The sequence below is a fragment of the Bombus flavifrons genome, chromosome 4 (genome assembly GCF_040668555.2).
Source record: "Bombus flavifrons isolate JBK064 chromosome 4, iyBomFlav1_principal, whole genome shotgun sequence".
NCBI lineage: Eukaryota > Metazoa > Arthropoda > Insecta > Hymenoptera > Apidae > Bombus > Bombus flavifrons.
The window spans coordinates 16,308,395-16,322,390 of record NC_138445.1 but is presented as its reverse complement, the minus strand read 5'-3'; the positions used below and the strand labels follow the sequence as shown (position 1 = coordinate 16,322,390).

At 38.6% G+C, this 13,996-nt stretch overlaps 1 protein-coding gene and 2 long non-coding RNA genes across 5 annotated transcripts; 2 read left to right on the top strand and 1 right to left on the bottom strand.

Annotated features, from left to right (window-relative positions):
* Positions 1-36: 36 nt before the first annotated feature.
* Positions 37-12,481, bottom strand: LOC138178815 (sensory neuron membrane protein 1). Its single transcript, XM_069111083.1, has 9 exons — positions 12,329-12,481; positions 11,502-11,618; positions 9,123-9,280; positions 7,396-7,595; positions 5,280-5,482; positions 4,548-4,803; positions 3,740-3,951; positions 2,797-3,023; positions 37-2,026 (listed from the first exon to the last, which is right to left on the bottom strand). Exons 1-9 carry the CDS (start codon positions 12,479-12,481, stop codon positions 1,810-1,812), a joined length of 1,743 nt encoding a protein of 580 aa, XP_068967184.1. The 3' UTR covers positions 37-1,809.
* LOC138178817 (uncharacterized) lies at positions 6,244-7,397 on the top strand. Of its 3 annotated transcripts, none has more exons than XR_011172815.1 (4): positions 6,244-6,527; positions 6,621-6,788; positions 6,883-7,131; positions 7,255-7,397. It is a non-coding gene; the product is annotated as an uncharacterized LOC138178817 (long non-coding RNA). The 3 variants fall into 3 exon arrangements; XR_011172814.1 differs by having other exon boundaries at positions 6,595-6,788; XR_011172813.1 differs by having other exon boundaries at positions 6,244-6,788.
* LOC138178818 (uncharacterized) lies at positions 10,872-12,808 on the top strand. Its single transcript, XR_011172816.1, has 5 exons — positions 10,872-10,979; positions 11,066-11,165; positions 11,454-12,011; positions 12,122-12,634; positions 12,711-12,808. It is a non-coding gene; the product is annotated as an uncharacterized LOC138178818 (long non-coding RNA).
* The last annotated feature ends 1,188 nt before the right edge of the window (positions 12,809-13,996 follow it).

The following is a 13,996-nucleotide window of genomic DNA, read 5'->3' as shown; positions in this document are numbered from 1 at the left end:
TCTGAAGATTTCGATGAAATCTTTCCAATCGTTTACTGAACGATATTTAACGAATAACAAATATTCGAAGATACCACGTTAGAAAATATTATTTATTTATTCTTACGGTTCGATCTATGCTTCGATTACATTTCAAAGTAACAAAGTAACATTCAGAACTAAGCGAGAAGTTCAAAGGAAACGCGGTACAAGTGCCGAGATCTTCGATTCGAGAAAATCGTGAATAAAATTAATCTCCAACCGAGGAGATCTCTGTGTGTCTCTAAACATCGAAACGCAAAGATTTGAGAATTTATGCTATGTCCTGCCTGCCGTTTGCAGAAAAATACGTCTGTACCGCTTTCAATCCATCCGATGATAGGAGAAACGCACAAGTTTAACGACAATGCATTTGTATATTACGTTCAATATCGCAATGTATGGAAATTTCGTTCGTGTTATAGACTGCGAGAGATCGTTAAAATAATCTTTAAGAATTAACGCATTAAGAGCTTAGGAAACTTAAACTAAATATAATCACGAATACGGTGAAACACCGCAGGGAACTTATTGCTGAAAGAAAATTGACTTCTAGTTTAATTTAATAATTATCAATTTTTATAAAAAAAAATGAACGTGCTGATCTATTCGCATAAATTACACGTTTAAAACGTTTGCGACTTGTACATACACGATATACAGGACTGCTATAGAAAGTCATACAAGTAGACCATAATATTGTCCACTAGAAATGTTTTTAATATTTATGTGCAATGTAGAAAAATATATAAGAGTGATACGTTACATTAAATGTATGTTATATCGTATATTAATTGTAATACTATCAGAATATAAGTAAGTACATGATACGTATAAGAATTTTTATAAAGAATCGTTTGTTGTTGGCTGCAATTTCGTCAGAATTTTTTACCTTGTAAAAATACATGAAAAAAAGTACGTATATAGGTACTAGGAGAAACGTGTTTTAACAGAAACTTACGTTAAGCTTTTCGAATTAAACGTAATTGAATAAAATAGCTATATATACGCTCGTTCTAAAGACATTAATGTATAAGAGCTGAGACTAAAAATCGAGTCTCCTACTTTCGATCGAAATATATAACATTTCCAGTCGACAATGGTTACCGTTTGTCTCTATACGATGTAACAAAGTCATTCGTAAACCTATTTATCTCGTGATTTATAGCTTACTCTAATACTCTGTGCAACAGATTGAGCAATTTTGAAGTACACGTTGTAAATTGCGACTGGACAAATGCGTTTCGTTGGTTTCGCCTTAATCGATTACAACTGCACTTATCAGAATTAGTGGCAAAAGGTAACTATCAATACACTCGTACGGAATTGTCTGGCAATACGTTAACATTATTGTACGCTGTCGTCACAAGATTTATAACTAAGAGAGGGAAAAGAATGATATTAAATATATATCATACGTAAAAACAAAACGTCCTCGATTAATACACGATCTACAACTTCTGTACACTTCCTGAGTTTCATTAGAGTTACGTTAATATTATTAGCGGATTTGTACAAGTGACGAGTGACGAGTAACGAGTATCAATGCTGTCTCTTTTTCTATGATCTGTCATCTATGTAAAACGGACAAAACTTCGTTAAACGATATATTTTTGTACGAAGAGAATTAACTCGTTTCGAAACCGACCTCTTAATCTTGATATTAAAACGTTATCGCACGATGGAAATTTCGTCTAATTAACGCGAACCTTGATTTTTCATTTATTCGACAAATTCTCTTTCTATACTATACAAAGATCGTAGAGCTTGGAGATACGACTGACTAATAACTTAATTCGCGTCGAGATTAGGTGGCACCGCTGCGCTTTGTATCGTACTGATCGTCATCTGATTAGGCCATTTCTTCTCATCCTCGTTTTTTCCATTTTGTGACTGCGGAGTTACCTTCGTCACGTCCAACGACCCTTTGTCTTTGTTCTTGAAGAAAATCGCGGCAGCTGCTCCGCTCACGCAAGCGCCGCTTATTATCGTCAGCCACTTCATGAACCTATTTGACACGAACACGTAAATTATTAAATTCGTTACATCGAAACACGATTAAAACGCCATTAGAACAATCTCACGCTTTCTTTTTTTAATCGTCCAAGATCCTGCGTCGTATCGTTAATATCGTTTACATGCTGATTACCGGCATACTCTGTGCAATTTCCAGTTAAATCTTAACACTTTGCAAAAATTTCAACTACTGTTAAATAAAACAGTAAAAAAAAGAAAAGCAATGGATGCTATAATGGAAACGTTGTGAATGTGTTTTTACGTTACACACTTGGATAGTACGAAAACGTTGTCAATAAGTTAGATATAATATCAAGCAGGAAAGTTCGTTCTGTTTTTAAGGAATTTAACGAAACGATAAATTTTGCTCAGTCACCTCTCCATCGGGTAAATTGTTTTCAAGCGTATCACGCTGAAAAACGTTACCAGAAGTATCTTTAAACGTGCTCGTTGATTTTTAATAAAATATTACGCTCGTTGAATGCCGCTCTGGAAGCGTTCCGATTTTTGAGGAATTTCACGAAACGATAAATTTTGCTCAGTCACCTCTCCATCGGCCAAATTCTTTTCAAACGTATCACGCTGAAAAACGTTACCAGAAATATCTTTAAACGTGCTCGTTGATTTTTAATAAAATATTACACTTGTTGAATGATGCTCTGATTAATCTATATAACTCGTACTAAATGATCGTATTATAAATTATAAACAGTTTGTCACTTACTTTGCACTTTCCTAAAACTCTCGTCAAAAGTTACTCACCCGATTATGCTTATCATCTTGAACACCATCTTCAGCTTCGCCAGAAACTCACCGCCGAGCTCTATTCCCTCCTCGACCCAGAAGAATGGAAATAAGCACTCTGGGAAGTTCTTCATTAACTTGAATTTTTCAACCTTGTGAAGGAACATATTGAACTGTAGCCTCTTGTGTGCAATTAAAGGAGTGGCTGTCATTGGTTCAAAGTCCATGTCAATGCCGTGCTTTTCCTGCAAAAGGAAACCGTGTAAGAAACGTAATACGTATTTTCTTTTTCTTTATCTTTACATACAGTCACTCGCGAAAGTATCCGTACACTTTTGAAAATCCGTTAGGAATATCTGACGCGCGTTGTAGAGAAGATTTTGAAATTTCATCGACACTGTAACAATAGTCGACCATCGCGATTACTTCGGCAAAGTTTCAGACGAATCTGAAAATGCACATAGAAGCTACGATTTCCGGATATTTCCTGGACAGTTGTCTATATAGCTAGTTAGCTATATAGCTATAAAACTACTTGCAGAAGTATTTTAACGATCGATTGTCGGCTAGCTTTGGTGTATAACAAATTTAATCGTTTCTGTCTCGATAATGGAAGACGCGAAAGACGCAAGTTCGTAGCGCTTTTTACGTGCAACCTGTTCATTCGATAAATAACAAAAGAAGACTCGTTTGAAGATCGTAGAGTAGTACAGTAAATCGTACAGAGAGTATAACACGACCTCGACGTAATACAATTTTTGTTCGAGACATTTTTTCGTAACATTCGTATTTTTCCAGACATTCGAGCGTTTCGAGTTAAACCGGGCGGCACGTTGTACGCTCAGCGATATCGGTAACCAGCGTAGGTCAAAATTAATTAGAGATAAGGATTTCTAAAACGAAAATACGTCCACGCTGTCGCTCGACGAGGATAACGAGAGTAAGAATTACAAATACGTGCTTCGTTGGGATGAAGTCCATCGACCATTTCCAGATATTTTTCCTCCGACCCAAGCAAATGTGGTAGAGAAGCGATAAGTGGCACGCCTACACACTTGGTCAAGTCCATAAGATTTTTCGTTAGACAATTATCTGGCGCGGGACAAAAACACTTTTCCTTAGGATTTGTGCTCATATCACCCAAATCAGCCTTGTAGTGGTAAGTGTTGATGCCTGTAAAACGAATTTTCCATTTAGTAATAATAATCGAAAGAAGCGTTCCTGTGCTAATCTACGCGAAAATCTTCGAAACCGGGTGTCCACGATTTTACTCTATGTACTCGACTTGCTTCGTCTCACGTGGATTCAACGCGTTGTCGATCACACTACGATTGTCGAGACACCTTGTATTACACGCGGCACACGAAATACTCAAAATAAGACGCATAACGATTTTTCTGTTCGGCTCTTAACCTTTTTCTTTACAAATTTTCTATAGAAACGTACTTGCACGAACATTCGCAGTCTCCTTGCAACTGGACTGCGAGTTTTTACGAATGTTAAGCAACGTGCAAAAGTGCAGCGTGGCGTTTGTTACGACTAGCGTTTACAAGAAATTTGAAGGTTGATGCATACAATGAAATAACCGTACGTTTTTCATCTATGCCTACGTGGAAGACATCCAAGTTATAGTTACTCGTTACAATATTTAATACAACTCTTTCTTTTTTACTTGCATTCCACCCTTTTAATTCATAGTCGTAAACATAGGAATTTGAATAAAGATCCGCAGTCTACCTGCAGCTACTTTTACTTCTCAAGGAATTCACCTGCAACTTTGCTCTTGTGGTCGAACCGAGCCGACAAACTTCTACAAATATCCGGTGAGAACGACACGATATCGTCCTGTTCCGTGAGCAACGGCGCGAAGATGGTGGAATCCGTGCCATTAAACTCGTTGCATTGATCCTCGGTCCACATGTCCAACTCTGGCTTTCCATTCACCTCGGTCACTTTTCCGACGTCCTTCCAGTACTTTACTCCCCGTAACACTCGTATACGATCGGGAAGAACTGTGCCGTTTTTCTAAAAAAAGAAAAAAAGATCGATCACAGTGTTACAGGCTGATGAAACGGTAACAGGATACCAAACATCCTGCAGGCTACAGACAATAGCCATAATAGTGTCCGAAAGCCAGGAGACAACATCATATCTAAAGTCAGAATTTCTCTGCTTACTTGCGAAACGTGCAAACTAACGCGAAATAATTGAAACGACGCGAGGAGACAACCGGTGATCTGTTAATTTCCTGTGTCTTCTACGTGACAACAGCGATCGAGCTGGTAACAGACAACCGTAATCTCCAAGCAAGTGGAAATCAAATTCCGTTCGATCGATAATGAACCGGCGAAAATATAATTTTCCAGAAATGTTCGTGGCCGTGCGCTATCGACGGAATAGACTATCGGTCGGTAAAGTGTTAAGAGTAGAGACGAACGCGTAATAACGTGATACACAGGGTGGGCCGCAACCTCGTACACGTTATACATATGTGTACGTACTGGGCCAAAAAGGGAGAACAGGTAGCGTCCAGGCCCATCGGGTAACAAAGCGTCGTCCTTTTCTTTCAAAACATTACAGATTGCGCTCGAAGCGAAGTCCTTCCCCGTGCAGTCCAGAGGCACACCATCAAACAGTATCTCTCTTGCTTTTGCTCTTACGAATACGGAACTTGGTTTCTTGAATATATTGTCCACAGCCTTATCTGCGGATGTGAATTACGAACATTCGTACAATGATGTTTAGTAGAAGATCGAAGAGCGTTCGTAGAAAACACCGTGTAAGTGAGAAGAAACAAATTTTCCAGAAGAAAAAGAAACCTTACGCGGATGCAGTGTAGTCCAGGTTCGTGAGAAAGAGGAGCGCGTATCGTCTCTTTGCTATTATTCGCGAAGAAAATTCAATGTTCCTTTCGATTGGACAGATGGTGTGTAGACAAAAGGCAGGAAACGATTGAGCAATTATTTATCGATGTTTATAGTTAATGTTGTTATTTCTGTATTTAGAGGTAGGATCATAATAGCTATTATTTTATTCTTTGGATAAATCTATCACACCGTTCTGAGCCTAAAATCCTTTATTGCACTTTCTTACATGGACTAGGGATAAAAACAAAAGAACATCTTAAACCTATCGATTAAATCTATCGATTGTATCTAGAACTATTTTCTAGTTACTATTTATTGTAACTAGCGCATCTGCATATGACAAGCGTAAGCTCACGTTGTCATTTTCAACAGTTAATTTAGGAAAGGAAATTGCACTTAGATTCTACACCGCGGTGTTCTCATTGCAACGTAGAGAACGTTCTTCGACGACTGATGAAAATTTTTCAATTTTGACGCTTACGGAGTCTTCTACGACCCCTCTTCGATTCTACGATTGGATGGTATTTTGTTATTGGGTGCAGAAATAGCGAGCGTTAATTGGACGATGTATGTTAATCTTTATGTACGTTATTGGATGATGTATGTTAACGTTTCTTGCCTAATACGATCATGGCGATTGCAACGCTCACGGCAATTGTACTAGGTCGTCCGAAAATTTCTTTCGTTTTATGAGGAAATGATAGATGCACAACGTTTTTCCTTTTATATCATTTTATCGAATTATGGATGATCCATTTTGTTTCAATAGAACAAGAATAATATATTTAGTATATTATACTAAATATAATAAACTACAACTAGATGTCATAAACTTATAAAAGGAAAGGAACCTAATACGATACACGTCACGAGTATTTCGTGGTAAGAGATCGAAATATATATCGAGCAACGATTAGAAATACAAAAACATATAACGTTTTTCTCTTAGAAAAATATTCTGCTTCCTGAACGTAGCTTTCGCTACAATTTTTCGCGAACGCTTCAATTTTGCAAACCTATGCCGGAGAAGCGTGTGGAAAGATTCGCGCGAAAGACATCTGCGGACAAGTATACAAGCAAACGAAAAGAATGGAGTACACGAGGCGTTAGGCGAATAGATTGATCCGTTCGTTCAAGGAGAAGGTAAGTAACTTATCGTTAGCCATAAGTAAAACGTTTCTCGCGACCCTCTTTCGCTTTTAAATCATCGCGTCGTTTCATTCTCGTGTATTTCTAGCTAAGGCCAAGCCGACCTTTACTTTTGGATCGAAACGAACGAACGTTCGATTTAATGCACGAGACGGAATTTTAAAGACGCCGCTTCCCGTAACAAACGGATCCTCACGCGTTTTCACGCTTTTTATTTACGCGCTACATGTGTTACCCGAAAGCTTTTGGAAATTTCACTGGCGCCATAACGACGCTCAACTATCGCGATTATATCGTGACAGTAAATTAGAAATATATAAAATACAATTTTTAACGAGTATGCAAATTTCTCACGGATGATACGAATATTCGAACGAGCGATCGTTCGATTTGTTTGCTTGATTTGTTTCTTATAATAAATAATTCGATGGAACCGTTTTTAACGTGGTATTTGTTATAGGCTTACGATGATCCTTGTTATTTGCTTACTATGAAAACCGAAAACGATCCGATTCGCCTCGACCTACTCTACGTATGTTGACAATATCGTGGATCGTGCGCTGGATCTTCAACGGGTAAGAAAGATATGATCAACACTTACTGAGAATTCCTATTGCAGCTGGTTGTTGTTCAAGGGTGAGTTTGACCATGCTGAGAATAAGAACATGAGGAAAGACCAGCTCCTCCTCGCCGGTCAATGGGCTGCTCAACGACGGATTGTAAAACCAAGTTGCTTTCAAGTTGTACTCTAAACTGTCGTCTTCTTCTCGATCGACCATATTTACTTTGTGTTTATATTCGCTGAAGAAGAGACACATTTTCTAATTCGCTGTATTCGAATAAAATTTACCGTATACACGTGGCATACTCGCGACGGTAAATGTACTCGAACGAATGTCGATTAAATTAACACTAGAACTACCGATAGTTAACACGAAGCTATTTCTACCAAACCAGTGAAAATGACTGGTCTTTGAAAAATACGTAATAATAGAATATTTTTATATTTATTGATTTATTACTTTCTCCATGTTATTCCACGTTATGTAGTACATTTTTGGTATTATTAATCCATCTGGGATCTTTAAACGAGGGTCGACACATTTATAAAATCACCAGTCATTTAGAACCACATTTTACTACATTTAGAACACATAGAACCAATCATTTTGACTGCTGTGGTATTTCTAGTATTAGCATCTAGCGATCTAGCGATCGATCCGGAATTTTCCTGATAACCGATATCATCGTATCGAATGATGCGCGGTCAATATTTGAAAAACGCGTGAGAAGTTGTACAAAACGAGGAAACTGGTTAATTGAGGTTCGATAAACAGATTGCAGGATCCTTTTACGCTTTGACAAGTACCAGAGATTTTCACTGGTATTGGTATAAGTAGCCTTGATACAAAATTATTTCCAGTTTGAATACATAAAAAAGAAAATAAAATTCATTATATTATTCTTTTAGTCATCGTTGCGAAAGTCATTACATCTTTGCGGAAAAAAATATAACATAAAGTGGCAATTTTAAAATAAAATTGTAAAACCATTGGATATGACTGATGTGATAGTTCTAGTGTTAATCGACGATTTGTGACAACTAGCAATGTGAGCAAATTCGATACGTACAGTCGGGAACAAACATAAGTAAACAGTCAGCTTGTGGATTTGTATTTATTTGTTATATGTCGTCCTATGGGTCGCTCGGAAGATTCGTTCAGATTTTTAAAGGAATTCGGTCGACGCGAAACATCGTATGGAAAAGTTCTTCGCCGAAAAACCTGAGAAGTTCTGGAAGCATGGGATATTCGACTCGTTGCGTGAAAGATGAGAAAACGTTGAACTGAATCCCGCCATACACAATTCTATAAACATGTGTCGAATCGGAGCGTAAATCGGAACGATCTTTCCAAGCGACCCATAGAACGATATATAACAAATAAAACTTGAGAATGTAACAGTACCGATTCCATTATTATCGTTGTCAAATTTTTCTCAACGACTGTACGTTCCTATAAACCCGAATCGCATCCAATAGCCAAGATTCGCTTCGTAAGTTTCGTTAAGATTCTAACATCGAAGATACGACGATTCTCGTTCGTCGCACCGGTCAAGTATTCTGTCTGTACAAGTTGATTTCGAGCCTCGCGAGTTAATTAAATAACACGAGTACTTGTATTAACTCGCGAGCCTCCACTTACAGCTACGTACTTGGAATTTCGAGCGAATCGTAGACCCACGTTAATACACGCTAAGAGATAATACGCAAAGATAGAAATAGATTGCAGCGTTCTATGTGGCTGAAACGATCCTCAGCATACTCACTCGTAGAAAAATGGTCCTATTTCTTCGAGAATTGGCTTCTCCCCTGCTGTAATTTCTGTAGGATTCGTCACGTTGAAAAGGTAGATCTTGAAGTCCAATGGAACAGGAAAGGTGGACCATAACTCGCGCATCTCGGTATTAGGTTTCAACGTTACTTGCTGTCGATCATTTTGTTAATTAATGTCACGTACGAACGAAATACTGCCAACTTTTATACGTTCGATGAAAAACTATGTAAGCACACGTGTGTGTAAACTACCACTGATATACAGAGTGTATCGCGATGTGCGAGACTCGCTTCACGAGTGGACAGAAGGCACGCGATACAATGAGAAAATGTTCGTACGAGCAACGCCTTCTGTCCGACCTTCTTTAAAATTTGTAGCCGTTTTCGCGTCTCGATAACCCGCAACTGTTCGCTTTGCTTTTGCGGAAGCTGCTCGTCGAAGTGGCTATCCGCGTTATTCTACGCTGGAATTTTTAAAGATCGCCAAATTCTTCGACGAGCTTCGAAACACCAAATTGTCTGCGATTTTGAAGCATTGTCGGATAGGAGGTCGCACGTTCGTGTGAACTTTCTTCGTCGTATTTCTGCCTCCTGTTCGGGTGTTACGATGTACGTGTTACGATATATTTTGTACAAACTACAGATGACTCATTTTCTCGTGGAGACTAGTATCTTTAAAATCAGCCTTGACAGACGTTACATCGGAATACACGTTTTATAAAATACCTGTCTTCGCGTTACGTTTACCATATTTTCTAAATATTCTGAATTTCATTCTGAAAAGTTCATGAAAAATTCTGAAATTTCATTCCTTGAAGCGATAGGAAATTCGTTTGTTGGCTGTATGTACTTCTGTTGCAAAGAAGAAAAATCCCCATAATAAATATATATACACGTACGTATAACATCCTGGAACCTCTGTAGAATCGCTCGAGGGATATTTCAAAAAATTAAGAAATACGACTAAATCGAATTCACAAAATCTCCAATCTGCGTCATCGCCAGTGATCCGCGACCCGTCGTTCGCGTACAGAACAAAGTGGAAACTTAGTCATTCGATATAATGTTTCGCGTTATCCAATTAAACGACGGATAGACAATTATTACCCGTGGACATAACGTTTTATCACGATTCTTGGCGTGCTACCGTCATGTCATTGACGTTCGTGTGCTACTTTATTCCACGTTGCTTCACTGAAACTCTTCGTTACTCGGAACAGAAGAGAAATCAGACAGAGAATATTCGTTCTATAGTTTCCCATTTATTCTTCCATGCAAAATCGCCGCTGATTTGTAGCGCATAAAAATACCGGGACACTCTGTATATCGATGTAACAAACAGCAACATGTAACATTATACGATAATACGTATAATACAATATTAATATGTCTATCGTTAATGTTATTATTATGTTCCATTGTATCGTATTGTATCGTAATTCTTTATCCTATCGAGGCTATTGCGTCTATTACAATCTTTTCTCGATGAACTAAAAAAAGTTCGTCAAAAAGTTTATTGAAATAATTGTTATAGCACCTTAAAGTTTATTTTTCCGTTTTATAAAACACATTTTTTCTTTAAATCCGCCAAAATGTTTAATTTCATACTATTTCCTGCCTTTTTTTTAGTTCATCGAGAAGGAAAATATATAATAATTTAATCCTCTTTTGGTTTTTTTGTTTCAGTCAAGAATTACGAGGTGGATCTTTCCCACCGATTGAAAACTGCAGCCCATGACAAATTATGTAAAGTTAAAAAAATACAGGATCGGGGTTAACGAAAAGAAACAAAGGACAACGACAATTATTCCGAGTGAGATGCGGCTTTGTTCTTGAAACGGTGATAGCAGGTAAAAACTGGACGTGTAATGGTAACGGTGTGTGTAAACACGTACTTCATAGATAACGTTCGTTCATTGATTGTAATTTCCAACAGAGACAAAGGGGAAGAAAATTGTCATTCAATGTGTACGCGACAAGGGATCATCTGGCAACGTCAAACAATACCAAAGTGTGTTAAAATACGCGTACAACCGGTGTGTAATTAGTATGATTTACGTTATATTGCATATACACTATATTTACACTATACACCTGGTTGGTAAGTATTGGCTGGGCAACTAAGTGATTGCGGATTTTGTCAATAGGTGGTATGGAGAAAATCCGCAATCACTTACTTGCCAACTCAATAATTACAACGCTTACGAGAACTTAAGTACATCCTTAGGAAATTACAAGAATCTTGGACTGTAAATTTTGCGCTACAAAGGAAACGGATAGATTCAACGTGATAATAATAAGAATAGCGACGAAGTTTCCTACAGGTGCGTGAATAATCGGCAGATTGCCAGAGATGCTTGGCCACTACTCACGTTTTTGATCTTCCACTTCAAGAAGGGTGGGAAAACGATCGCACAGAACACAACTCCAAAGGCGAACAAAGAGCCACCGATGATTCCCAGTTTCTTCGGCTTTATCATAGTAACACGCTGGAACAATCACGGTTAGCCATATAAGTCGAGTTTGTGAATGAAACACTATGGCGATAAGTCGGCCGATGTACGTAAATTAACGTCAATAACGGAAACACAAAATGTAGGCAAAATACAGCGAAACAATAACTATGACGCGTAAGCGAGTAATAAGTTTCTGTTCGAACCTTCGATATACCATAAATATAAACTAAGAAACTTTGCGAACTCGAGCATGAATAGTTTATATATAGTTGCTATACCACGGCAGAAGTGAAAACATTTCTTCTTCGACCGACGCTGGTGAAAATGAAAAGGAAAACAGAAAATGACGAAGGAAACGAAGGAAGAAAATTAAGCGATAAATGCGACGAAGAAACGAGAACCTGCTTTTCGTCAGAACGCGGGAAAGTGAGTAAAAGCGACGAAGGAAAAGAGATCTGGCGTGGATCGATCATCTTTGTCGAAAAACCATAGGAAACGATAAATAAGTAAATAGCAAAGTAATCTTCGTTTCGTAGACATCGAACTATAGAAAAAGAAGAGAAAAAAATGATAAAGAAACGCGTGGATATCGATCGATAGGAAGAAGAATATAAATAAAATACCAAAAAACAAAAAAGAAAAAGAGAGAAGTTAATGTATTTTTCATCGAATGTCGAAGAAACGCGATCTCAAAGACCGATAAAAATTCTGAAAACCCGGTTATTCGATGAAGTTGTGGAAACCTTGTGTCCGGTCGGAGCACGCAGCGTTTCGTGAAGCTTTCGTCCGGTCGTTAAAAACGAAAGTAGACCCAAAAGCGACGAGTACCAGGTAACCTTAACGCCTCGACGAAAGACACGAGCGGCAAAATCATGCGCGAGAGGCTTCAGACGCATTCCTTTGAAAATCTTCGAAAAATCCTCGTCTATCTACTTCGAACGTCGAACGAATATCGCGAATTTCTATGTATTTTCCAATCTAACGATCGCAAGATTGCTTCGTTATCATCGAACGAACCATCTAACTACGTCTTCTTTCCAACGTTATAAGTATTTTTTTTTTTTTTTACAAACATTCTTCTCCTTTCAGTACGATACTTTTGATTTAAATAGCGTCCTTTAAAAGTAATCCTTTCAGGTTGTCCTTTTCGACGAATCCTTCGTGGATTTAAGTATTATCACTGTTCGACACGACGACGACAAGAGCTTCTCGAGCTTATTCGCACACCTTGTAATGGCCGAGCTAGTGGATACGATGTCGACTGGCCGATCGAGAAGAGTACGAGAGGTCGACCGGCTTCCTCGTCCTGTGCCGTTGATCTTCGAGTGTTCGCGTGAACTGACGGTTTCGAGCTTCGTCGTCGAACGACGGCGACACCGGCAAAACGCCCACTCCTGCGTCACCACGTACAGCCGATTTTCGCGCTACCTGTGCGAGAGTGGTAGCTGATCAGAGTTATTTAGTTAAACAGACGTCTATCTCTTCTATCGCCTATTTCTTCTCTTTCTTCTATTTTTCCTTCCATTTCCTCGCACTCGTTTCTCGCTATTCTCTCGTTATCCATACGAACCTACAATGTATCGTTCGATTTCATTTTCCTCGTATTCTCCTCTTTCCTAAAGTTCACTCCGGCGTACAAAGACTATGGAAAGTATCAGCCGCCTTCTTCTCGGACGCGTATCCTCATGTTCCAACCGAGCGCTTTTCCATCGTCTTCTACGCTTCCTTTTCTAATCGGTTTAATCCTCACGAATCTGAAAATCTGCAAATTTTCCTAGTTACGCGAAAGCATACTAATTAGCCATACTAATTAATTAGCGTGTAAATGATATTACAGTTATGCGAAGCCTTCCCATTGTTCGCTTCTCTGCTTTTTATCTTCGCCTCTCGCGTCTCGTCTCTCCTATCGTCTTCGTTCCTCCATCGCTCGGCGAACCTGTATTTTTACAAAACACCAGGGGAGCGCTGAAACGGAATAAACGACAGAATAAATGCAACGACCTGTCGATACTCTCTGTAGCCACTGTGCATGCTTTTTTACGACTTTGCTACGTACCGTTTTTTTACGGTAATATGGTACAACTTTGAAAGCGTAACGGGACAAATATTCAGATTCTCTTGCATTGTAAAGTTTCGCAAAATTTCTCGCAAACGAGGATCGGTACAGCGGATAATATTAGCGTGACATCCGTGTCGCACGAAGACGAAAAGATTTTCGTGTTAGTTCGCGAATACGATTTTCTGACATTTTGATTTTGCCTCGTGGAAGAAGTGGAGTTGGTCGATGTACTTCAGATTCTGTTGGCGACGTTATCAGCGAATTTCGACTTGCGAAGAGGCACATGGCATAAGGTTGATCGTCGATTACATCGAACAATTTTATCGAACGTTAAAATTACCGATCGTTTTCT